The 23,355-nt window shown below is 59.5% G+C and overlaps 2 protein-coding genes across 3 annotated transcripts; both read right to left on the minus strand.

The window, feature by feature from the left end:
• Positions 1-579: 579 nt before the first annotated feature.
• On the minus strand, positions 580-23,315 carry CRB2 (crumbs family member 2). 2 transcript variants are annotated; one of them, XM_011931407.1, is made up of 13 exons: positions 23,134-23,315; positions 16,194-16,517; positions 13,293-13,488; positions 13,038-13,177; positions 12,018-12,203; positions 11,717-11,830; positions 8,362-9,234; positions 7,764-8,272; positions 7,006-7,171; positions 5,413-6,199; positions 4,603-4,719; positions 3,956-4,082; positions 580-2,494 (listed from the first exon to the last, which is right to left on the minus strand). In XM_011931407.1, the coding sequence occupies exons 1-13, from the start codon at positions 23,231-23,233 to the stop codon at positions 2,270-2,272; spliced, it is 3,864 nt and encodes a 1,287-aa protein (XP_011786797.1). In that variant the 5' UTR covers positions 23,234-23,315; the 3' UTR covers positions 580-2,269. The 2 variants fall into 2 exon arrangements, with proteins under 2 accessions (XP_011786797.1, XP_011786798.1); XM_011931408.1 differs by lacking the exons at positions 580-2,494; positions 3,956-4,082; positions 4,603-4,719 and adding an exon at positions 5,195-5,354 and having other exon boundaries at positions 5,394-6,199.
• LOC105504179 lies at positions 586-2,230 on the minus strand. Its single transcript, XM_011931467.1, has 3 exons — positions 2,033-2,230; positions 1,275-1,628; positions 586-1,094 (listed from the first exon to the last, which is right to left on the minus strand). The coding sequence occupies exons 1-3, from the start codon at positions 2,228-2,230 to the stop codon at positions 654-656; spliced, it is 993 nt and encodes a 330-aa protein (XP_011786857.1). The 3' UTR covers positions 586-653.
• Positions 23,316-23,355: the final 40 nt, after the last annotated feature.

Below are 23,355 nucleotides of genomic sequence, written 5' to 3' on the forward strand. Positions count from 1 at the left end.
AACGATGTTGAGGGCACCCAGGAGCCAGGAAAAAGTTCAAGGGGACACCTGGCAAGTCGCCCCCACAGGTCTCATTAGCAAGAACAGAGCCTGGGAATCTGCCTCTGTTGGACGCTGGTGTTTGGAGGGGGTGGAAATGCAGACCAATCGACCACCCATAGTGTGAAACATGCCCAGTCACACCACCCACCCCCTCCAACTCGCCCAGCATCTGACCATGCTCTCCCTTGCAGGACTGACAGGCCTGAACGACAGGCACCCAGGCCAGGCACAGTGGCTCATACCTGTAATCCCAACACTTTGGGAGGCCGGGGCAGGTAGATCATGAGGTCGGGAGTTCAAGACCAGCGTAGTCAAGATGGTGAAACCCCCTTCTCTACTAAAAGTGGGCACCTGTAATCCCAGCTACTCCGGAGGCTGAGGCAGGGAATTGCTTGAACCCGGGAGGCAGAGGTTGCAATGAGCCGAGATCGCGCCACTGCACTCCAGCCTGGGTGACAGAGTGAGACTCCATCTCAAAAACAAAAAACAAAAAACCAGCCACCTGGACCAATAGGAGCCAGGAACAGAGGGCACAGCCAGCTTTCATCTACATGTTGGGGTTCCACATAAAATATCATAGGAGTCACAGCTGACACAGGTTTTCCAAATCCCTAACTCAGTAAACTGACCCTGGAACCGGCTAAGGCGACGGAACCGGATGCCTCCTCCCACCGTTCCCAAGGGTTGTAGAGAAAGTTCAGGGAAAGGTGGTTCCACCCCCTACAGGATAAGGACCAGGCAAGCCCCTGAGCCTGGCGTTCAGGGCCCTCTCTATCCCAGCCTCTGCTGACTTCCCAGTCCCATGTCCCAGTCCCCCAAGTTGTCATGTGGTTCCACCTTGGATTGGACACCCACACCTCTGGGACCCACCGAAACCGAAAGGAAAAGCTGACTGTTGACCCAAAAGCGTAAACGGATCTCCTGGCCTGAGAAGCAGGAAGGACGAAAGGGCACATCTCCAGGTCCATGAAGCTGGAAGGAGGCCAGGCCCTTAGGCAAGTGCCCTTCAGGGATCGGAGGTCACAGTGTGATGGGCATCGCCGGGGAAGGGGCTGGGAGCAAGCAGCGGAGTCTCCCCTGAGTCTGCCTCTGCAGGCCCAGCCCTGACACAGAGGCAGCGCCAGTGCTCACTGAGCTCCTCCACTCAGCAGACAACCCAGAGGGCTTCCTTCGAGTCCTCTCGCCGAATCTGTGTCGAGGCAACTAGTCATCAGGGGAAGGAGCTCGCTCGCCAGGCTGCCAGGGAGGACCGGAGCTGGAGACCCAGAGGTGGTTGGGTGAGCTGGGGGGGTTTGGGGCAGGAGAAGGGTTGCTCTGTCATCCTTATCCCAGAAGGACCCGCAGACGATCCTTCCCATCAGACGGGACTTGATGACGTCCAGATTGTCTCCCCACTGTCGTCCTCTCCGATCCTCACAGCAGCCCTGTGAGGTAGGCGGGGGGTGCCTTCCCCCTTTGACAAAGGACCACAGCAGGGTGGGAAGCTCCAGGCAGCCCCTCCTCTGCTCCCTTGGGCTGCTCCGGCTGAGGGGCGGGTGGGTCTGTGGTTCCCTCGCATGACTGGCTCTGGCTTCTGGCAGACAGACCTGCCTGAAGGGACGTTTGTTCTAGGAGCCTCTGCCAGTGGCCTCCCCTGACTTCCCAGCTGCCTCCACGGCAGAAGCAGTCCCTGGAGGCGGGGAAGGAGGCAGGAGCCCTGGCCTTGGTGCCTGGGCAACCCTGGCCTGGCCTCCTGGAGAACATGCAGCCTTAGGCCGCCCCTGCCCCAGGACTGTAATGGTTGACCCCATGGAGCAGCCACTGCCTCCTGAGATCAGCCACACCCATCACAGTCATAGACAAACAGCAAATGCAGCAGACACGCCTTGGAGCCCCGGCAGGACACACTCACACTAGCATCTGTAGACTAACACGGGCCCAGGTACACACTCAGACACACACTCCTCCAGATACACACACTGTGTGCACCCACATGTGCCCTCCCACGCACAGCCGTACACCTGCCGAGGCAGAACTCCAAGGGTGGGATGAAGTCCGCAGCCTCTCTAGGCCTCTGTTTCCCTGAGTTGCTCCCCTCATCCTCCATCCACGATGGGGCAGAGGCAGAGGCTGCCAGCCAAGGGGACACTTCCATAGCAATGTCCCGAGCCCTGGCAGCAGCTTCCTTGGGTCTCCAGGTAGAAACCATTCAGGACCTCCAGGTGCTGGTGCCGGCAGCCAGGCTGGCCTAGATGAGTCTCTCCTCTGGTGGCACCTTGAGGACACTGTCCATCTCCAGCCGGGCCCCAGCCACCTCCTGCTGGCTTGGGCTGTAGGTGCCCTCGGACTGGCGGCGCTTTCGGGCTGCCAGGATCCCTGAAAGGAGGCCCAGGAGGAGGAGGAGGAGGCTGGCACAGGCTGCAGGCACGGCCACCTCCAGCATCGGGAATGGCAGCGGCAGGGGCACGCCCTTCTGCAAGAGACACAACACCGAGGCCTGAGACCACAGAGAAAGGGAGGACCCTGGGCCCTCAGCAGCACAAGGACCTGCTCAGAGAAAATCAGAGCTGGGAGCAGGCTGCCCTGGGAGTGGTGAAGACCCAGCCCCAGGGGTGTACAGGCAAGTGCCAGGAAACCACCTGTCAGAGCCACTGCTTGGGGGAGTCCTGTACAACAAAGGAGTTCTGGCTAGAAGGACAGAGACGGACACCCGGCAGGAGCTAAGCAGGGTGCGTGGGTTTCACAGAAGCCTACAAGGGTGAGATGAGGCAGAGCGGGAGCAGGGGCAGACTGAGCGGCCCCCTGCCACAACAGCAAGGTCAGAATCCACTGGGGCCTGCCTGCCGGGGCGGGGTGGCACAGGGAGCAGGGGACTCTTCTGACAGCTTGTCCCTGCAAGCCCTGGCCCAGGCTTCAGGGGGCCCAGCAAACCTCCTTGCTGTCTCCAGTCACAGGCTCCCAGGATGCCCCATCAAAGCTTTTACGTGCCTGGGACTCTGAAGTCCCAGGATGCGAGGATCCCAGAGGCACGGGCTCTGGGACTCACCAGCCTCCCTCTGTACCTCCAGGCTTCTCAGCCCGCTGTGACCTGGGTCCTAAAACTAGAGAGGAAAGTCCCTCTGGTCCTGAGAGGGCCCTGCCAGCCTCCACCCCTGAACATTTTAGGGGAGGAGCTGTAAAGCCATTTCCTTCCCCTGCCCTGGGAGGTGGCTGGGTGGGGAAGCCAGAGGCTGTAAAAGTTCAACTTGAAAGGAAACATTCCCCATAAGCGGAGGGGATTTGTGGTTTATGACCCAGGCTGCCAGAAGCCTGTGGAGATCAAGGCTGCTCCCCAGACTACCTTTCCAAGCCTCTCCTGGCCAGCACCCACCTTCCCCCCACCACCCCCACCCCGAGGAAGGGGTGTGTCAGGGAGGGTCACAGCTCCAGCCCCTGCCGCCTTCGCCTTCGACTGTCTGTCCAGACTCCCCCCGGGCTGAGCCCCCTGGGGTTGGGGCCAGCCTGCACAGTGGCCGAACCTGCTCCGGTGCAGACTCCCAGGCCACCCCCCATCGCCCCGGGTCTTCCAACTCAGTCTGGAGTCACCAACCTAAATCCCAGAACACCAACATCCTCTTGGCCCTGAGTCCTGGTTGGATTGGCAGAGACCATCTGTCCTCACTGCCACTGCCCCGGGCACTCTGGGGAAGCCCCTGACCCAGCCAGGAGCTTTGTGCTCTTGTCAATAGATGGTGGCAGCGCCCAAAGCTCTCCCTGGAGTGGAAATACCTCCTGTGTGGGGGGTGTGGAAGGGACCTGAGGCTCCTCTCACTGCCCCACCCCATGACAGAGTGGCCCAGGAACAGTCCCACAGTGCTGTGCTCTCTCCAGCAGCAGCATCTCACCAAGGGCCCAGCAGGCCACGTCCACAGCCCCTCACCCCGGCAACACTCACCACCACTTCACAGAACTGGCCGGAGAATCTGGCATTGCAGATACATTCAGACACCCCTCCAGCTGCCCGGCAGGTGCCCCCATTCAAGCAGGGGTTGGTTTCACAGGGGAGGGCGGGGACCTGACACCTGGAGAAGGAGGGGGGCTGAGAAAGCGGCTCCCCCATGGCTGCCTCTTGTGCTCCCAGCTGCTCTGCTGCCCACCCCCTCTTCAGCAAGCATCAGAGCTTATCCATTCACTGCCCCTGTGCGCTGGTCCTGCCCAGCTGGGCCCTGCCAGGTGACCACCGGAGCAGTCATGACTGAGAAGGACTCTCATCCCATTAGGGTGACTGGGGAGCCTGTGTGAAGGCAGGTGCCCCGGGAGCTGACGCCACTGTCTGCAGGGCCCAGAATCTGCAATTTTACGGTCTCCTGCAAGTGGGCTGAGGCTGTTCCCATAACTGCTACCAGGCAACCACTGCCCAGCAGTGGTCTGTATCACAGAGGATGTTCTTGGAAGACATGGAAGGAAACTCAAGTGACAATGGTGACTGTGATACCAGGGAGGGGTGAGAAGGTGGGCAAGGACCCCCACCCCACCCTGGCTGGAGGAACAGCCCTTCACACTCGTTGGACCCCCTCACAGTTCCCAGGCCTCCAGACCCACCTCTGGCCAGCAAGACCCTCCAGGCAGCTGCAGTTGGCAGCGGGAGAGCCACCCTCACACGGGCTGCCATCGAGGCAGGTGACATTCAGGATGCACTCCTTGGATGGGACAGGCAACCTGGGGAGAGAGCAGAGGCTGGAGTGGGTGCAGGACGCCTGGGACCTGCCCTCCCCAGTGCTGTGACCGTGGGCCACCTGAGCCTGTGTTCTCATGTATGGAATTCAGGGTGCTCCTCTATCGGTCACGGAATTGCAGTCCCTGGTGGGAGGGAAGGGTCGCCTACTTTCCAGAATCTCAGAGGACTCTGAGGACAACAAAAAGTAAGGATTCTGAACAAAAGCAGCTCCTAAACGCAATCAATGCCTGGACATTCCTTGAGGGGAGAGGTTGGGATCAGGCCACAGCCAGATCCCCCTTCCACACACTGGGCTCCAGGGAGAGCCACCGCGAGATGAATAAGGGAAGCGCTAAAGCCTGATCCCCTCCCTCCACCCCACCAGTGACCAACAGGGATGAACCTTGGTGTAAGTGGCAGGCGGCTCCCAGCCCCAGACCTCAGCGCTGTTTATCTGAAATTCCAAGCTAACTGGGTGTGTTTTGATCTGTGTTTTATCAGGAAATTTATCAAATTAAACTGTCCTCCTCATGTCACAGATAAGGACACGAGGATCAGGGAAGGGAAGAGACTCATCCACAGACCTGGCAGACTTCTCTGCCCCACCACAGTCCCAGGGGGCATTCGCAGCCCACCCCTGCCCTGGTCACCCCCTCTCCTGGGCCCGCGCCCGCGCCCCTGCCCAGCCGTCCCACCTGCAGCTCGGGCCCCCGAAGCCGGGCGGGCAGTGACACTCGAAGCGGCCGTCGGGGTGCGCGTGACAGCGGCCACGGGCGCAGGGCGCGGAGTGACAGGGGTTGAAGTGGGCCTCACAGCGCGGGCCCTCCCAGCCCGGGCCGCAGGCGCAGACGAAGGCGTCGAAGAGGTCGCGGCAGGCACCGCCGTGCAGACAGGGCGAGGGCGCACACACTGGCGCACCGCGGCAACCGAGGATGGGGGCCGGCGTCCCAGGCCAGGCCGCGAAGTGCTCTCGGGCGCCAGGGGCCACGCCGGGCCGGGGCCGCGCCAAGGGCAGGGGCAGGCCGCCCAGCGCCACGCGGCCCAGGCAGCCGGTGAAGTTCTCGGCCAGCAGGACGTGTGCGGCACCTGGGCCCTGCAGGAAGCCCAGGTCACCTGCCAGGCCGCGCAGCGCCACCGGGGTGGCCGCACCGTCCAACCACAGCAGCCAGCGCGAGGGAGTGGCCGCCGGGCGCTCCATGGCCAGGCGCACTCGGTGCCAGGCACCATCGGCCACACGCGGCCCAGGTATGGGCAGCACTGCGCCGGACAGGCCGTGGCCTCCGCGCACGCCTCCCGCCAGTGAGCCATTGCGCACTGCCAGCCACACGCCTGCCAGGGCGCCCGCCGCGGCACGCAGCAGCCAGGCCTCGGAGTCGCGCGTGCGGAAGGCCAGCGACAGGCCGCCAAGCGAGCGCCCAGACGACGCGTTGTGCCCGCTGAACGCGACAGGGGGACCCTCGCGGAACGTGGCCTCGGCCACACCTGCGGAGAGAAGGAGCCTCAGGGAATGGCCCACGGAGCCTTCTCCAGAAATGCCACCTCCCCACTTCCCCCAGCGAGTGGGAGACAAGCCACTTACTGGGGGCGGGGCACACTCACCCACCTATCATCTAATCCTGGAAACTGCAGCCGCCCCCGACCACCCTCACTTCTACCCCCAATGTATTTCCTACCCACGGAGGAGCAGTTCTGGGCCAGTGCTGGGGGTGGGGAGTAGGGGGAGGGGTGCCATGCCTAGGTGACCCTCCAGGTCACAGGCTGGCCAGCAGCAACTCCTGGCAGAATCTGGCCCCTTCCCTCCTCCGTGAAGCTGTGCCACCTTAACCGCCAAGGCTTGCCTTTCACTGCAGCCAGTCATCTTTGTAAAATGCAGATCTGGTCATGCCCCTATCCTGCTTAAAACCCTCCGGAGGCTCCGCGCTGTCCTTGGGATAAAGTCAGAGCGGCCTGACTGGGTGTCCTCAAAGCCCCTACCAACTTTCCCACCCCATTCCTGCTGGCCCCTTGCACTTCCGCTATCCTTGCAGACCTCAGGGACTTTGCACACGCTATGCCCCTCCATAAAATGTCCTTTGCCCTGTGGCTCTCAGAGTCTGGCCTTGAAGCCCGGTACAGGCTCACCTTCTCCAGAAACTCTGTCCCTCTACATGCGGTGGCCCTGCCACACTGCCCTGGGGCTTGCCATGCCTGGTCCACCAGTATCCTCCAAGCCCTGAGAGTGCAGATGGGATCTAACCAGCTTGGGTGTCCAGCACCCAGCACGGGAGCTGCGCAGGACACACACTCACACACAAAGCCATCAGGGACCTCCTCACACGTGGCAGGTGGGAGACAGGGCTGGCCAGGACACCACAGCTGCTGGGCACACGTAGGCCCTGTGAAATTGGCAGGGCAGGTACAGTGGAAGTCATTCCAGGTGACGAGGCAAGTCCCACCATTGAAACAGGGGTCAGGCTGTGGGAGAGGCAGGGCAGGGGTTGGCTCAGGACTGTAGTTAGCATCACCCACCATAACCAGCATTGCAGCGCTTCTTCACTGAGCACCTAGTAACAGACACAGTATCTCCTCACAAACGAGTGGAGAGGAAGTCGCTAGCACCCCTATTTTACAGAGGAGAAAACTGAGGCTCCATAAGGCAAAGCCACTTGCCTGAGTCACCCAGCCAATAAAGAGAGGAACCAGAGTTCATGCCCAAGCTGTTGCAACTCCAGGGCTGGCGGAATTCTGTTCATGATCAAAAGGGTGTCCTGTTCCCCAAGTAGCTCCCGCAGAAAGGCTCAGGCAGCCTCTATCTCAGTCAGTGTGTCTCTCGCAGACCAGGACTGGCTGGGGGAGGCACAGGGACTGCTAGAGGGTAGGAGCAGCTGGGCTGAAGAGGCGGTGTGAATGCAAATCTGCCCTGCCACCCTCCTGTAGTGGGACCCCGGGCAGGTCACTTCACTTCCTTAGCCTCAGTTTCCTCATCAGCCAAAGGACACACTAAGCCCCAGTGATGTAGGACAGATCCTAGAAAAAGAACCCCCATCCTCACCCCCTGGACACTTACACTGCACATGTCCTCGGAGACACAGCCTGCAGTGAGGTTCCAGGACTGCCTGCCACCAAGCTCGCTGGGCTGGCTGGAGTTATCCAGTGGCAAAGGAAAGAAGGGGAGGTGGCGGCCATCAAGTCGCAAGTCCTGGAGGCAGCCTCGAAAGGGCCCACCCCAGGGCTGGCTGTCGGCAGCAAGGAGCCTCCCACCCACGTGCATGTGCTGCCCCAGGTCCTGCAGCTGGTCAGGCCCAAAGCTGAGCGTCACCAGGTGACGCAGTCCATCATCCCAGCGCCCAGGGAGCACTACAGCAGGACCGCCTAGCACCTCAGCCCGGATCCGACCCTCGCTCAGGAATACTGTCAGACCAGCTGCGGACTCATTGGCAAACTGGAGCAACAGGCCAGCGGGCTCCCGAGTACGGAGAAGGAAAGACACTGTGAGGTTGGGACCTGGCAGCTCTTGAAGCAGAAAAGAGGCAGAACTTGGGGCGCCTCCCAAGCCAAAGGTGGCAGCAGGAATCTCTGCAGGGAGAGAAGGTGCCAGGTGTGAGGCCTGCAGGCTGAGGGAGCCAGATCTCAGGTGCTGCCTTCCCACCTGGCTTATTCCTCACCATCAGCACACGTGGGACCCCTGTGGGGCCGAGGACAGTTGCAACGGAAATGAGTCCACAGATCCACGCAGGACCCTCCATGGACACAAGGCAGAGGCTGGCACTGCTCTCGGCGCTCACAGCCCAGGAGGATGTTCTCGCCGAGATCCTCAGGCAGCAGGAGGTGCCCATCCACACGCACGTCCTGGAGGCAGCCTGTAAAGTTCGCGTCCCCCAGCTGGGCGGAGGAGATCCCGGCAGGCAGTGGAGTTGCTGAAGCCGTGGGAGCCAGGGCCACAGGACCAGAGGCCACACAGAGCCGGGCAGGGCAGCCCTCATGCCAGAGCCGTAGCTCCAGGGTCGCTAGGTGGAGCACCACCTCCACCTGGTGCCAATGGCCATCGTTTAGGCCCAGGTCTGGCAGTCTCAGGACAAGCACAGTGGTGCCATGGCTCCAGAGTGTGGCCTGAAGTGTGGCTGCCACCAGCGCCAGCTCCAAGCTTTCCTTGGTGTCACTGCGAGCGGCCAAGGTCCCAGCGGGCAGTGTAGTGCGAAACCTCAGTGCCAGACCCAGGGAGCCACCAGCTGGCACTGATGCCTGAATGGGGCTCCCAGCCATCACAGAGAAGGTGGTATTCTGGCCACAGAAAGGTCCATGGGTACCAGGTGGGCAGCGGCAGACATAACTGTGGACCCCAGACTCAAAGATAGGGATGCAGGTGGCAGCCAGTGGGCAGGTGTGGCCCTGGCATCCAATGAGCTGCACAGAACAGTTGCGCCCGCCCCACGTCTCTGGGCACCTGCAGATATAGCCTGCCACAGCGTCACTGCAGGTTCCGCCATGCAGGCAGGGATCTGACAGGCATTCATCCACATCTTCCTCACATGTCGGCCCTTTGGGAGAGACCAAGCCAAGGCTCAGTAATGTCTGGGGCCAGAACCACAGTATTGACCCAGAACTTACATGCCTCTTGTGATGGGGACCTCAGTACCTATCAACCAAACCAATTCCCAAAGGATTTCTCATGGTCCCCTCAAGTCCCCTCTAGGCCAGAAGTCAAGATGTCCCTTCCCTTCCCATACCTGGTGAGTCTCCAGGCCCTGTAGATTTAATCTCCTAAACACTCTCCAATGCCCCCTTTCTCCCACCCTCCATCTCCTGCCTTACCAGCTCTCTGGATGACCATCCTGCATCCTCCAGTTTGCCAGCCTTCAGAAGCCCTTTCCCATCTATCTCCACCAATAGCCAGAGGTCTATTTCTAAAGCATCACCTGGCCAGGTTCCTCTGCTGCTTCAGGTCTACCCTGACATTTAAGACGCCCTCATGGGCTGGGTCCTACCAGGCTCTTAAGCCTCAATCCTGCTTCCCACAAACCTCGAACTTCCCATTCCTCCAAGCATTTCCTGGAAAGTCCTGACTCTGGGGCTTTGCTCATACTGTTCTACCTGCTTGGAATGCCTCATTCTCCCTTACCCTTCCTTTCAAACTCCTACTCATCCTGCAAAGCCCAAACTCAAAGAGCCCAGAGGCTTTCCCTAACTCCCAACCTCAAACTACTGTATCGCTCTCCAGTCATAGGCACAGCTCCCCAGAACCCCGTATTAAACGTATCTGTTTACTCAGCTAAGATCTTCAGGGACCTGAGTATGTCCTTGGTGCCTAGCAAAGGGCCTGGCGTGGCTTTTATGGACAGAGTGATGAAATGGAGGAGCTAGTGGGGTAGTGCATGCACCTGAGGCACTCTGAGTGGCCCCCCAGGCTCCAACCCCTCAGTCCCTCTGCCCCAGGGCCCTCACACTGGCTGTGAATGGGCTGCCTTATCCTCCCTCCAGGGATCCCTTCAGGTGCTCAGGCCCTAGCTTGGGTCAAGAAGCCATAGCCCACTGTAGTTCAGAAAGAGCCACATCCCAGCTGGAGGAACCCAGGCCCAGAGAAGCCACCAGGGTTTGAAGCCCAGCCCTGATCAGCTCACAAATACCACAGCTTCCTCGTAGGAACCACCACCCACCAACCTCCTCCTGCCCAGGGCCCACATTCCTCCATACCTGTCAGGAGCCACAGGTGGCCCAGGAAGGTCCACAGAGCCCCCGGCTCCATTGCCATGCCCTCCAGACAGGTTGAGAGTGGTGGGCGGGCACTGAGGCTGGGGAAGTGGGGAGGGACAGAGCTCCCTGCCTGGCCCAGCTGCCTCCTTCGGAGCCTGCTCAGGAATGCCAGGCACTGGCCTCCCCCACGCCCAGCACGGCCTAAAGGGAGGGAGGACAGGCAAAGAGCCTGGCCCTGCAGCTGGGATCCCCCCTCTCTGGCTCTGACCTCAGAGGTCTGCCTTCCCTGTCACCCAACAGCTAAGCTCAACTGGGAGAGGAGCCGGGTTCCCGCTGATACTGGTGAACCTGGGGGATGATACCCCCTCATCCTCTCAGCTGTAAGATGGGGTTTTAAACCCCTGCCTCATGGGGCTGTGGCAAGGAAAACACAAGATGCAGAGCAAATGCTTCCCAGAGGCCAGACATGCTGTGTGGGCCCACTGTGTGCCAGGCACCCAGGAGGCCATGGCTCTTGGAGCAGGACTTGGGGAACCTCGGCCCATGGAGGCAGTGGATGGGCCTTCAGGGCCCCCAGGAGTGTTGGCCACCCAGCGCTGGGGGACACTGAGTCCCACCATCCATCCAGGGCTGGGGGACACTGGGTCCCACCATCCATCCAGGGCTGGGGGACCCTGGGTCCCACCATCTTCAGGTGACGGAGGGAGGGGGAGATGTGATCACCATCTCTTTCCTCTGGTAGAGGAGCCTGTGCCCAGGAACCTGCCAGGGAGAGGAGGCAGTGTGCCCCAGCAGGAATGCGGGCGGGCGTGAGGGAGGTGTCGCAGGCATTCCGGAGGGGGCAGGGACATTCAATGTTGGAGGTGGAGTTCCCTGGGCTCACCGGTGTCCTATGTCTGTGCATCTGCATGCACCCAAGGCAGGGGGAGACTTTCTGAGCCCCCAACTCCTGCCTGACAGGCCCCAGCTCCCCAAAGGTCAGAGTCATCTTTCTACAGATGCTGCCCCCTAAATCTCTGCAATAGCGCCTATGTCCTTCTCTGTCCTGGCTGAACCACCTCCATCTTTCCTGAAGACCGTCCCTCCACATGTTCTCCCAGACAACCTCAGCCCACTATGGCCCCAGCTGCCGGGACTACACACCTGAGCCCCAGTCTCACCTCCAAAGCGAGTCCTAGTTCAGCCACCCTCAGCGGTCACCTGGGCCCTCATATTCACCTCCTCCCCGATCTCCTTAACCCCATCAATCCACACATCCAGACAGAAGGGACCTTCTCACCCGAGGACCACCAATTCCGATGGTGCCAGGGCCCACCCCACCCCACACACCTGCGTAGCCATCTGGGCAGTGACACTGGAAGCCATTGGGCAGGTCCTGGCAGCGGCCTCCATTGAGGCATGGCCGTGAGGCACACTCGTCCACCTCCACACCGCAGTCGGCTCCTGCAAGAGGCCCAGCTGTGGGTCCCACCTGCACCCTCAGAGCCAGGCAGGGGCTGAGAGGGTCTATTCTATAGCTAGGGAGACTGAGTCCAAGAGAGGGCAGACTCGGGTGTGGGGTAGGGGGTGGCACAAGATCCCTCCCTGGGCATCTGGACACGGGCTGACCACTTCCCTAACAGGGGCTCACCCTCAAAGCCAGGAAGGCAGTGGCACACGAAGCCCGCAGCGTGGCGGAAGCTGAAGGCACCAGGTAAGGTGGCCTGGACGCCCCCGTAGAGGGCCGGGTCAGAGCGCTGCAGGCATCGGCCCCCATGCTGGCAGGGGCTCGATGCACACTCGTCCTCGTCCACCTCACACAGCTCGCCGCTGTAGCCTGGGGGCACACACATGCAGACATCAGGTCTCACGGGGTTGCCAGGCAGCACCTCTTCACTGTCACCGGGCTAGCCAGGGCCAGCAAGGGACCGCAGCTCGGAATAAGCCACGAACGGCAAGGGAGGGACGCACTGAGGGCAGCAGGGATGACCATGGCAGCCTTCAGCAGCAGCGGCCTATTGCTGCTGTTACTGGTCTTACTACTATTTTTTCTTTTTTTTTTTTTTTGAGACAGAGTCTTGCTCTGTTGCCCCGGCTGGAGTGCAGCGGCATGATCTCAGCTCATTTCCACCTCTCGGGTTCAAGCGATTCTCCTGCTTCAGCTTCCCGAGTAGCTGGCACTACAGGCACACTCCACCATGCTCAGCTAATTTTTGTTTTTTTAGTAGAGACGGAGTTTCACAATGTTGGCCAGGCTGGTCTCGAACTCCTGACTTCGTGATCCGCCTGCCTCAGCCTCCCAAAGTGCTGGGATTACAGGTGTGAGCCACCGCGCCCGGCCTAGTCTTACTACTATTACTAGCGTTAATTACCAAGCCCTTTGCAGCTGTCAGGCCCGTCCCAAGGGTTTCCCAGGCGTCACACCTTCGCTCTCCCCGCAGCAACCCCAGGAGCAGGCGCTACGATCAGCCCTATTTTGTAGATCAGGAAACTGAGGCTCCGACAGGTTGCAATCACACACACACTCTGGTCCCGAGGACCCACGCACAGCCACACATCTGCCCCGCCGCCCCAGGCCGCACACGCGCACACCTACCCCTCCACCCCAGGCCACGCACACATACACAATACCTATCCGGCTACCCCAGGCCGCGCACCTGCATGCACACACCTGGCCAACAGAGGCAGCGGAAGCTCCCGAGACCCTCGAGGCAGGACGCGTTGTGCGCACAGGGCGCCGATGCGCACTCCAGCACCTCCTGCTCGCAGCGCGTGCCCTCGTAGCCGGTGCCCGCGCAGTCGCACCGGAACCTGGGGAGGGTGCGCGGGCGGAGCTGAGCGCGCGCCCGCCCCTTCTGCCCCGCGCCCGGGCCTCCCCGCACTGGGGCACCCGGCGCCCCAACCTCCTGCCCCGCCGCTCGCTCACCCATTGACCAGGTCGTGGCACGTGCCCCCGTGCGCACATGGCTGGCTCTGGCACTCATCAAGGTCCAGCTGGCAACGGGTGCCCCCGTAGCCCGGCGCGCACACACAGCGGAAGGAGCCCACGCCGTCCAGGCACGAGCCCCCGTGGACACAGGGCGCCGAGGCGCACTCGTCCACCTCCGTCTCACAGGTCACGCCTGGACAGGGCAGGGGACACACAGGGCGCAGGATGAACACCCAGAGCAGGGAGGAAGAGGCCGCGCCAGGCCTGCTCCAGAGTTAGAGACTCCTGGGTTCATTCATTCAGAGCCGGGTGGTGGTGGTGGTGGGGCGGGGTAGGGGGGTCACGCCTGCAAAGGCAGGGAGATAAACTAGACAGACAACCCTGCCCTCATGGGGCTCACAGTCTAGGCCAGTACATGGTGGGGGTGGGTGGGATTTGGCCAGTAGTTAGGTAAATGAGCTGGGTTTTGATGTTGCCAAGTTCAACAAGGAAAGGGGTTGGGTCTTGGGAAAGCAATAGCCGGGGTCTGCTCTGTTCTGGGAAGGCTTCCTAGAAGAACAGGCTTTTGAAGGATTCAGATAGGGGACTGTCGGCAGCCGTTGGATTCCAAAGAGACTGCAGCAGGAGGCAAGTTCTGCTCGGGGCCAGGGCCATGTTGCCCTAGGCGGGGTGCTTGGAGGGTTGGAAGCAAGGGAGAGGGTGGAGGAGGTGAGTCGGGTGGGAGGTGTTAGTGCCTTGAGGACCAGGTAACCTCCGGGTCCATCCCGGAAGTTTCAGACAGGTAAGTGACTTGCTCCCACGTACATTTTAGGTTTTTTTTGTTTGTTTGTGTTTGTTTCTTTTAGACAGAGTCTCGCTCTGTTGCCCAGGTTGGAGGGCAGTGGTGCAATCTCAGCCCACTGCAATCTCTGCCTCCAGGGTTCCAGTGATTCTCGTGCCTCAGCCTGCAGAGTAGCTGGGATTACAGGTGTATGCCACCTCACCCAGCTAATTTTTGTATTTTTTTGTAGAGAAGGGGTTTCACCATGTTGGCCAGGCTGGTCTCTAACTCCTGGCCTCAAGTGATCCACCCACCTCGGCCTCCCAAAGTGCTGGGATTACAGGCATGAGCCACCGCACCTGGCCCTACCTACTTTTTAGAAGGTCCACTTTGGTGGCTTTGAGACCCCAGAGAGGCAGGAGATGCTTGAGTAGGGTAATCACTCCTCCCGGTGTCCCTGCACTGTCCTGGTTTTAGAACTGAAAGTACCAAGTCCAAGGAACCCTCACAGTCCTGGGCAAATCAAGACAGTTGAGTGGCTCTCCCATGGTGAGGGTGAAGAGGAAGGGAGATGGAGAGTCCCAGGGTTTCAGATACACTGCCTGAGATCATCCTGGACTCACACGTCACTGTAGATTCCAGTGAGCCCTGCCCCCTAAGTGCGTTTGGTGAAGGGGGGGCCAGAGGCCCAGCTGACTCCAGCTGGAACCCTCCCCCTTCTCAGTTCATTGAGCACGAAATATGGCCCCACCTTCCTGTGACCCTTCCCTCATCCCTCCCCATCCCCACTCCCACCCTCTGTGCCAGGGGGAGCCAGGCCTCGTCTGGAAATCCCAAACTCCCCCACCCGGCTTGGAATGGAAAGAGGAGAGAATGAGTCACGGCAGATGCTGCCCCCACTCACATCCACAGCTTACCCAGGAAGAGTCACCCGAAGTGCGTGAGCACTACACATCCGGGTGCACAACCCACTGCCCGCGCAACCCACTGCCCGCGCAACCCACTGCTCACACATGCACTCAGACTGCAGAGACACCCCCAGGTACTGGCAGAGCTTTACGGATGCAAAACAGATCTTGGAACTAGGAGACACACAGACGGATGTGACCTGCACTGGCATGTACACTAATACACCCAGACACCGAGACACTGGAACGATGAGAAAGATGCATGGAACCAGCTTCCCAAACCTCTCTTCATCAGCTGCCATCACTTCGCTATAGGCCCCCTGCCCTGCAACTCAGCCCCCCAATCTGTATCCCTTGCTCTGAAGTAACTTCAAACTGCCCCCTGCCCTCAGAGTACAATTGTCCGAATTCAGGATTGAAGTAGAATCCAGAGCATCTACACTGCAGACTCTAGACTGCCCCGGACTTAGCCTCGCTCCCAGACCTGTCCCTAGCTACGCCCTCCTTCCCGACTTCAGGCCTCTCTAGGAAGCTGCTCCAGGATGCTCTCGGCTCAGACCATGGGTGGGCCTGGGACGGGCCACACTCTGGAGAAGGTACCCTCAGTGCCAGTCACTTTTCTGATCACTTACATATACATTATCCCACTCCAGACAGCAGCGAGCCCTGGGGTACGTCAACATTACAGTTTGAATGAGACCATGTATGTCTCTATGCTAGAACTCTGGGGGAGACCCAGAGGCCAGGGGTCCACATTGCATTCCAGACCACATCAGGAGTATTCAAATGAGCTCATGGTGCTTGTCATGTAGACAGTGTCTACATGACAGCTTGGCACAGGCCTGAAGTAAGTGCTAGACAGACTATCTGGGCATCCTCATTAAAGTCACCCCAGGCATGTCCACACTGCCAGAGATGTCTGAGGGGTATCTCCACCCCCAGAGCCAAACTGAACTCTAGGCCGGACTGAAATCACATTTATCGAGTGCCTGAGATGTGCCACACACCATGCCAGCACCCGCACATACATACTCTCACCCAGAGCTGCTGCCAGGAAAGCCCGCAAAGCATTAGTTCTGTAGTCAGACCAAGTGGGTATACCCTAGAGCTGCCTGGATACCTGGGGGCGTCCCTACACGAAAGTCAAAGCGGAAGCCACAATGCTTGCACTCTGAGCAGCTGATGGGATCCGTATCACAGACCTCCTCCCAGGGCGGCCCAGGCTGTTACCTGCATAGCCAAGGGGGCAATGGCACTCGTAGCGATCGGCCAGGTTGCGGCAGGTGGCCCCATGGTGGCACGGCCGGGATGCACACTCATCGATGTCCAGCTCGCAGCGTGGGCCCTGGAAACCCGGCACGCAGTAGCAGCGGAAGCCGTCGGGATCTGGACCCTGGGGCACACACAGAGCGCCGTGGTGGCATGGCTGGGTGGCACAGCCCTGGGGCTCTGTGGGCCCGCAGGTATAGCCACCACTCTTGGTAGCCTGGCACTCGGTCCCTGGAGCACACGGGTCTGAGGCACAGGCACTGGGGGGCTCTGAAGGCACCGTCCCTGTAGAAAGAAGAAACTGGCTGGGCAGGGCGGGCAGAGGTTACAAAGACAATCTCCCCACCCTCTCAGGCCCACCCCAGACCCCGAAAGCAACATGGGTCTCTCCATGCACAGGATGGATGGAGGGTCAGGGGTCTGCAAGCCAGGTCCCAGTAAGCTGCACACATCTGCACCCAGAACTGGCAATGGTTTTCGGAGAGTCTATAGCAGAGAAATAGGACCAAGGACGCCTGGCTCCTGGGCAGGATTAGTGAGCAGGGGCTCCCTGACGCTGTGAGCTTCCCTCCACTGTCTTGTCCCTGCAGGCCCCCTTTGAGGTAGGGTCTGTCATGCCCATTGCACCAGACAGCAAAAGGAGGCCCCGGAAAGTAAGTGAAGACTTGCTGAGTCTGCTCGGCCCTGTCCACTTCACACAGCAAGTTAGTGTTCGCTGGGACAGGCTTCAAGGTCTATCCGGGTTATTTCAGCTCCACCTAGGGAGGGGTCTGCCTCCTGCAGGCTCCATCCATCTGAGGAGGTCCAAGAGGGTGAGGCTCCTCCTACTGCCCCCTCCACCTCTTCTGCCAGGGGTCTGGTAACTCCATCCCTGGGTGAAACTGGAGATGGGCCCGACCTCGGGAGGATGGGTGGACAACTTCAAAGGCAGGGGGATCGTGTGCTCCGCTGGTCTCATTCCCACTCCTTCTCCACCTCACTACCCCCCACACCCTCCACCAGCCACTGGCCTGGGAACTTCTAGAGGGTCCCTGGCCCTCATTTCATCCCCCATCAGCAAACACCTAAGCGGCCAGCCTGGCCGAGGTCGTGTGGTACAGAGCAGGTATTGAGATGGCTCACGGGACACCTGCCCCAGGCCACCATGATGCTTCCAGCACTGGCGCTGTCTCTAACAGAGGGTCACCAACTGGCTTGGAAGCCACGCCCAGAGATCCTCAGCCCCCTTCCTCTCTTCCTGCCTTCCTGAGAGCCTTGTCACCCCCAGGCGAGGACTTGGGCTTTGAGGTGAAACAGCCCTGGGTTCAATTTCAGCTCAGAAAGTTACTGTGAGACCCTGGGTAAGTCATTTCTCCCACGGAGCCTCCGTTTCTCAGTCTGAAAACTGGATAATAGAAGCCCCTCATCAAATGCTGAGCTAGTCAACCCCTCCGCACCGCAGTCAAGGGCTGCTTTTGGTAGGAACTCGGTAAGGATGGGGGAGGGGAGCCTCCAGAAGACACAGCCCCCATTCCTTCCCCCACCCCCACCTGCAGCTCCCAGAGGTGCCCCTCCCCCACCCAGGTTGTCATCTAGACACTAACCAGACCCCAGAATAGCTCGGACTCTGCACCCTTCCCTCCCCCACTCTGGTGAAGCCCCCCAGATAAGGCTGGCAGCCTCTCAGGCGTCATCCGCATTCCAGGCAGGGCTGTCCTGTGGCCTGACCCGCATCCTTCCAGCTCCCTCAGGAAAGGGCACAGGTTTAGGGCATCGGGCAGTCCTGGTTTGTATCTGGGGTGCAAAAAGTGCCCATCTCATGGAGGTGTTGAAAGGATTCACCAAGGTGATGTGGGGCACAGCCCTGAGACGAGGTGTGGCCAGCACTGCTCAGGAGGGTGCAGCACTCATAACCCACGGTAAAGGACCCCAGCTGCCGGCGCCTGTGCCAACAGGCCCCTCACTTAATCCCCACAGAGCACTGTCCCTCACCTGTGCGGTACAAGGGACCCCCCCCACCCCCCCGCCCCGCTCCCTGCCATCCAACCCGAAGCTTTGTCCCCTATCTCAGAGCAGTTGGGACCATGCTGGGGAGGCAGCACCAAGGAAAGGATCCTGGGGGGTGGGGGAGGTGCCTTGTCACAAGGGATCTTCCCAGGACCGTGGGAGCAGATGGGCTGTAAATGACAGAGCCCTGGAGACAGAGTCCAACCCCATGGCAGGAAGGAGTTTCTCCAGCCAGAGCCAGGAGGGGAGGGAAGGGAAGGAGCTGCCCGTCCTGGGAGGCATGCAGTAGTGCCACAGTCCTGCCTGGGAGGGACAGCCATCTTTCTTGCGTCATCTCAGTTGATCTTGGCATTTACCCTCCGAGGCGGACAGTATTATGATCCCTGTTTTACAGCTCAGGAAAGGGAGACTCAAAGCAGCCTCACAGTCCACAGCCCGAGTGAGGCTGGAATCCAAACCCAGGGCCTCACTCCAAGCTTCCTCGAATCACTAGGATCCACTAAATTAAGAATACAGATTCCTGGAGCCCACTCCAGACCCCACATTTAGAATTGGGCCCTGAGCCTGAGAATCTGCATTGCAACCTGCTGCCACGGGATTTTCACTTTTAGGTGTGGGAACCGCTGACCTCAGGTTGTCTGTCTTCCAGGAGTGAGCCTAGGAGGCCACGATAACCCAGGCCAGACAGGAGAGGCAAGGAGGGGCGGGGTGTGGCGGGCAGCAGGGCGGAGGAGGGGCTGTCCCCGGGCTAGGCTGGAGGGGCGGGGCCTGTTGCCAGGGCAACGAGGGGCCTGTGCTTATCTTCACAAATCCCTTCTGACCTCAGGCTGCCTGGGCCGACCTGGCAGGGAGGGATTAACGGACACCAGCCCCTCCCCTTGGACCTGCTGCCCTGTCCTGGGGAGGGCAGGAGGATTCAGCCGTTTACTGAGTGCTTACTATGTGCTTGGGCCTGTGCGTCTATTATTACATTGTTATATTTGATTCAGACCAGAAAAGGTGGGTGCTATTAAGAAAATTTCTGTTTTTGTAACTCAAAGAGGTTGATAATTTTGCCCCAGGTTGAGATGAAGAATCAGATCCACTCCTGATTTCCCAGAGGTCCACATCTCCCAATGCATGTGAAATTTCCACTTTGCAAACGCTAAATTGCCACCCACATATTGTCACTTTAGTACATTTTAACTGCCTCACCCTGGAAAAAAATCTCTAAAGGTTTTCACAGGAATACATCTTCCAGTATCAGCCTGGGCAGAGTGGGCAATCTTCCCCGTCTATCCAAAACCCAGCTGTTAGCAATCCCACTGCGTCTCAGGCCTCACTCATTAGTAATACCTACTTTTCATGCACTTATAATAGGCCTGTTTATAACAGCCAACAACTGATGAGAAGTGTTTTACTGAAGCCAGGTGTAGCGGCTCACACCTGTAATCCCAGCACTTTGGGAAGCCAAGGTGGGAGGATCACTTCAGGCCAGGAGCTCAAGACCAGCCTGGCAAACATAGTGAGACTCTGTCTCTACAAAAACAAAACAAAACAAAACAAAATGAGCCAACCATGGTGTGGGTCCCAGCTGCTTGGGAGGCTGAAGTGGGAGGATGGCTTGAGCCCAGGATGTTGAGGCTATGATTTCACCACTGCACTGCAGCCAGGGCTGCAGGGTGAGACCCTTTCTCAGACAAAAAAAAAAAAAAAGAAAGAAAGAAAGAAAAACCACAAGCAAAAAAAGAAAGTGTTTTACTGGGGAAGCTTCCTGTCCCAACAAATTGAGAGAGAGAATATTTCTAAGAAGCGACCTAAGACCTCCTAAGGTGTGGGAACTTCTAGCATAGGGGAAGAAATTGTTCATCTAATATCCCTGGGCCCCAAGGCTCTACCCCCGCAAGGGTAGGGCTGAATAACCATGGAGGCTTACAGACGCTCACTCAGTCATCAGGAAAGGGTGAAATACTATTTTGGGCAGAATAATTTGGAATACTCTTTTTCAAAACTGTTTACCTTCTGAGGTTAAAAGACGTAATTCTGATAACAGTAATTGCAGCAATAGCTGTCAGGGACGAAGCACCTACCCCGTGCCTGGCACTGACGAACCCTTGAGTTTGGGCTCAGAGCACAGTTCCAGTGAGTTACCTCCTGAAGTGAGGGGGAGACAGAGCAGGCGGGGTTCCCCACCTGCCACCCAAACAGGCCACTTCTAACAATTTTACTATTAACTGTTCATGGGCTTCCATCTAAAATTTCCCTTGAAATTGGGGGTTCCATGCCAAAACCTGGGGTGGGGAACCACTCACTGCCTTCTCTTCGAATCCTTGTACTAGGGCTCAGAGTGAGTCAGTCTGTCCTCGTTTTGTGGAGACAGAGAAGAGAGGCGACTTTGCCTAGGCTAGTAGCACAGCGTACTGTGAAATCCCAGCACTGGCTCTGGGGCTGCCTGGTTCTGGGACTGGCCATCTCTGGGGCTGCCTGGCTCTGGGACTGGCCATCTCTGGGGCTGCCTGGCTCTGGGACTGGCCATCTCTGGGCCTTATTTACCTCCTCTGTAAACTGGGGGTATCAGAGCCGACTTCATAGGCTGTTGGGAGAAGTAAATTAGACCTTGTTAATAGCACAGTGCCTGCCATGGAGTGGCTGATCTTACTCATCAACAATTATTTACTTGAGGCAGACACCCACTGTCCAAAGGATCCTGACATTGGGTTGAATGTGTGTGACTTTCTGCTCCATCTCTGCTTCTGTCCCGCAGGCTCCCACCCCCTTCTGGCTGGAGGAGGGGCCGGACTTGGGGCCTGTACTCACTGCCCCTTTGTCTGCTGGGCTCCCTGGGTGTTCGGGGAAGGGAGGGTGGATGTGAGAGCCCAGTGTGCCCCATTGTACTCCAAGATGCTTGGTCCTCTCCATGGCAACCAGCTGGGCCTTTGTGGCAAATTGGGACCAGGATGGAGGGGCCCAGCTCAGGGCTTGGCAGGGGTGGGGAGCAAAGCCAGGGGCCCATGGCCTCCAGAAGCCCCCATCCCCTCCAGGATGGAAAGTGGTTTTCAAGTGACAAAATCCCCAGTCACTCCCCTCCCGGCAGGCAGGCTAGGGTACCAGTGTGCAGAAATGGTCATGCCTGCAGTGTCCCCCACCAACTTTTAGGGATCCCCAGGGATGGGGCTCCCAGCACAGAAATGGCAGAGGAAAGGCTGCCCACTCCTGGGTGCCCCAGCAGGCCTGATGGGGTGAGTGTACACAGTGTCCAGACCACCCACAGCCTCCAGCCACGGTGTGCCTCCAGGTCCTCTGTGAGTGCACAGTGTGAATGCACATATGGCCACACATGCGTGTTGGGGTGTGCACACTGGTGTGCAAGCACATGCCCTGTGTGTGCACATGTGTGTAGGTGCATGTGCTGGTAGATCCACGTGTCTGTGGCACCTGTCCCTGTGGCGCTGTGTGCCCTTGGGCATGCCACACAGGTGTGTGGAGTGTGGGTGTGTGAGCAAAGGGCAGGGGACAGAGCCCGGATCCACAGACTGGGATCTCATGTGCTTTGTATGCAGAGAACAGAGAGGAGCAGCCACCACCCCCCACCATGCCCCGCCCCTCTACAGAGTCCAAGTCACCTGCCAGCAAAGCCCAGCTCATAAGTCCCCATTCCTCTCTGAGCCTTAGTTTCCTTCATTATAAAATGGGGTCCACATCCTCCCTAGGGCCCCATAGAGAGGCTAGGAAATGAAAGCTTTGTGAGTGCGGGAAACATGAGGGTCCCCAGGTGGGACTGGGAGAGGCTTGGCCCCCACACCCTGCAGCCTGTGGAGCTCTGGGGCAGGGAGGGCTCCCCCAGCCTCAGGAGAGCCCAGGCCCTCTTTGGCTGCCGCCCCAGCCTGTGGTGGTGGGGGCAGGGGACTTCCCATGCCCAGCCCCTGTAACTATAGTTACTAACACCAAGCGTTCCCTTGGACCCCCCAGGAGGAATTCCAGCCTCCGAGACCTTGGACAAAAGCAAAAAGGGCTTGACGAACGGGGCCTGGCTTCAGGGAGTCCTTTCAGATTGGCCTTGGAATGCTGGGGAGGGGGCGGCAGGAGACACACACGTTTCCAAATCCCCAGACACCCCGTAGGGACCCAAAGCATCCCCAGCAGCCCCCAGCGCGGGCAGGGCTACCGCACAAGTGCAGGGGCGCGGGCAGGGCTACCGCACAAATGCAGGGGCGCGGGCAGGGCTACTGCACAAACGGAGGGGTGCGGGCAGGCACCCAGCTCCCTAGCACTCCCTCCCGCTTCTCCACCCAGTCCCCTGAGTTGGGGTCTGCTGTGCCCATCCCACACCCCTCATGTTGAGAGCAAAGACCCAGTTCAACCCTGGACAACTTACACCCCACAGCGTGTGCTGGGACACAGCTCACCACACCCAACTCCTCAGACACAACTCACGGCTCACCCCAGACAGCTCATCCACCTCCCAGCTCTAACACACCCACAACCTGTGCCCCACAACCCAGCATGCGACTCAGAACAGGCTCTGGGGTGAGGCTCACGCCTCCTGCAACTCCCCAAACTCAGCCCCCAGAAATCCAGAAGTTCCCCAGCTCAAACCCCCAGCCCTTTACAGGATGCAACAGAGCACCTCCCAAAACATGCACCCCATCCCTCACCCTCATCTGCTCTCTCAAATCACGCCCAGCCCCCAATCCCCCAACCCCAAAACTTACAACCCCCCAACATGAAACAGCCCCCCAAGTCTCAGAACACACTCACCTCCGTAGAGCCCCACAGAGTCTGGGGGCCCACAGCTGCTCACTCCTGCGCACCCCACAGCTCAGGCCTGCACCCACGCGGACCAGCCCACCCGCCGCCCGAGCAGCCAAGGCTTGGGGTGTCTGCCGTGGAGGACAGACCTTCTCCCAGGCCCCCCCAGACATGGGCCCCAACTCACCAGCCAGGAGGGAAAGGGCGGGGGCCCAGAGCAGCAGCAGCAGCAGCAGGACACAGGCCAGGGGCTGGGGGTCCCGGGTCCCAGGCCTGGCCAGCGCCATGGCAGCCCGCTCTGCTCCGCTGCTGTGGGAACCAGAGGGCGGCCTGGCTGGCTCCGCACCCCCCCTCGTCCCTCCAACCAGCACTAATGCTGTGGACAGAGGCCCAGCCCCTCCCTCCCCTC

This window comes from Colobus angolensis, unplaced genomic scaffold, assembly GCF_000951035.1.
Source record: "Colobus angolensis palliatus isolate OR3802 unplaced genomic scaffold, Cang.pa_1.0 Scaffold9, whole genome shotgun sequence".
Lineage (NCBI taxonomy): Eukaryota > Metazoa > Chordata > Mammalia > Primates > Cercopithecidae > Colobus > Colobus angolensis.

What these genes read in the sequence shown, in the direction of transcription:
- LOC105504179 (XM_011931467.1), bottom strand. Translation starts at nt 2,230, where the DNA reads ATGGTTTCTACCTGGAGACCCAAGGAAGCTGCTGCCAGGGCTCGGGAC. An exon ending in GCCTCGGCAGGTGTACGGCT is followed by an intron (nt 1,629 to 2,032) that starts GTGCGTGGGAGG and finishes CCCTTCAGGCAG; the next exon opens with GTCTGTCTGCCAGAAGCCAG. An exon ending in CGGTCCTCCCTGGCAGCCTG is followed by an intron (nt 1,095 to 1,274) that starts GCGAGCGAGCTC and finishes GCTTGCTCCCAG; the next exon opens with CCCCTTCCCCGGCGATGCCC.
- CRB2 (XM_011931407.1), bottom strand. Translation starts at nt 23,233, where the DNA reads ATGGCGCTGGCCAGGCCTGGGACCCGGGACCCCCAGCCCCTGGCCTGT. An exon ending in CGCCCTTTCCCTCCTGGCTG is followed by an intron (nt 16,518 to 23,133) that starts GTGAGTTGGGGC and finishes TTCTTTCTACAG; the next exon opens with GGACGGTGCCTTCAGAGCCC. An exon ending in GCCAGTTCTGTGAAGTGGTG is followed by an intron (nt 2,495 to 3,955) that starts GTGAGTGTTGCC and finishes TGTCTCTTGCAG; the next exon opens with AAGGGCGTGCCCCTGCCGCT.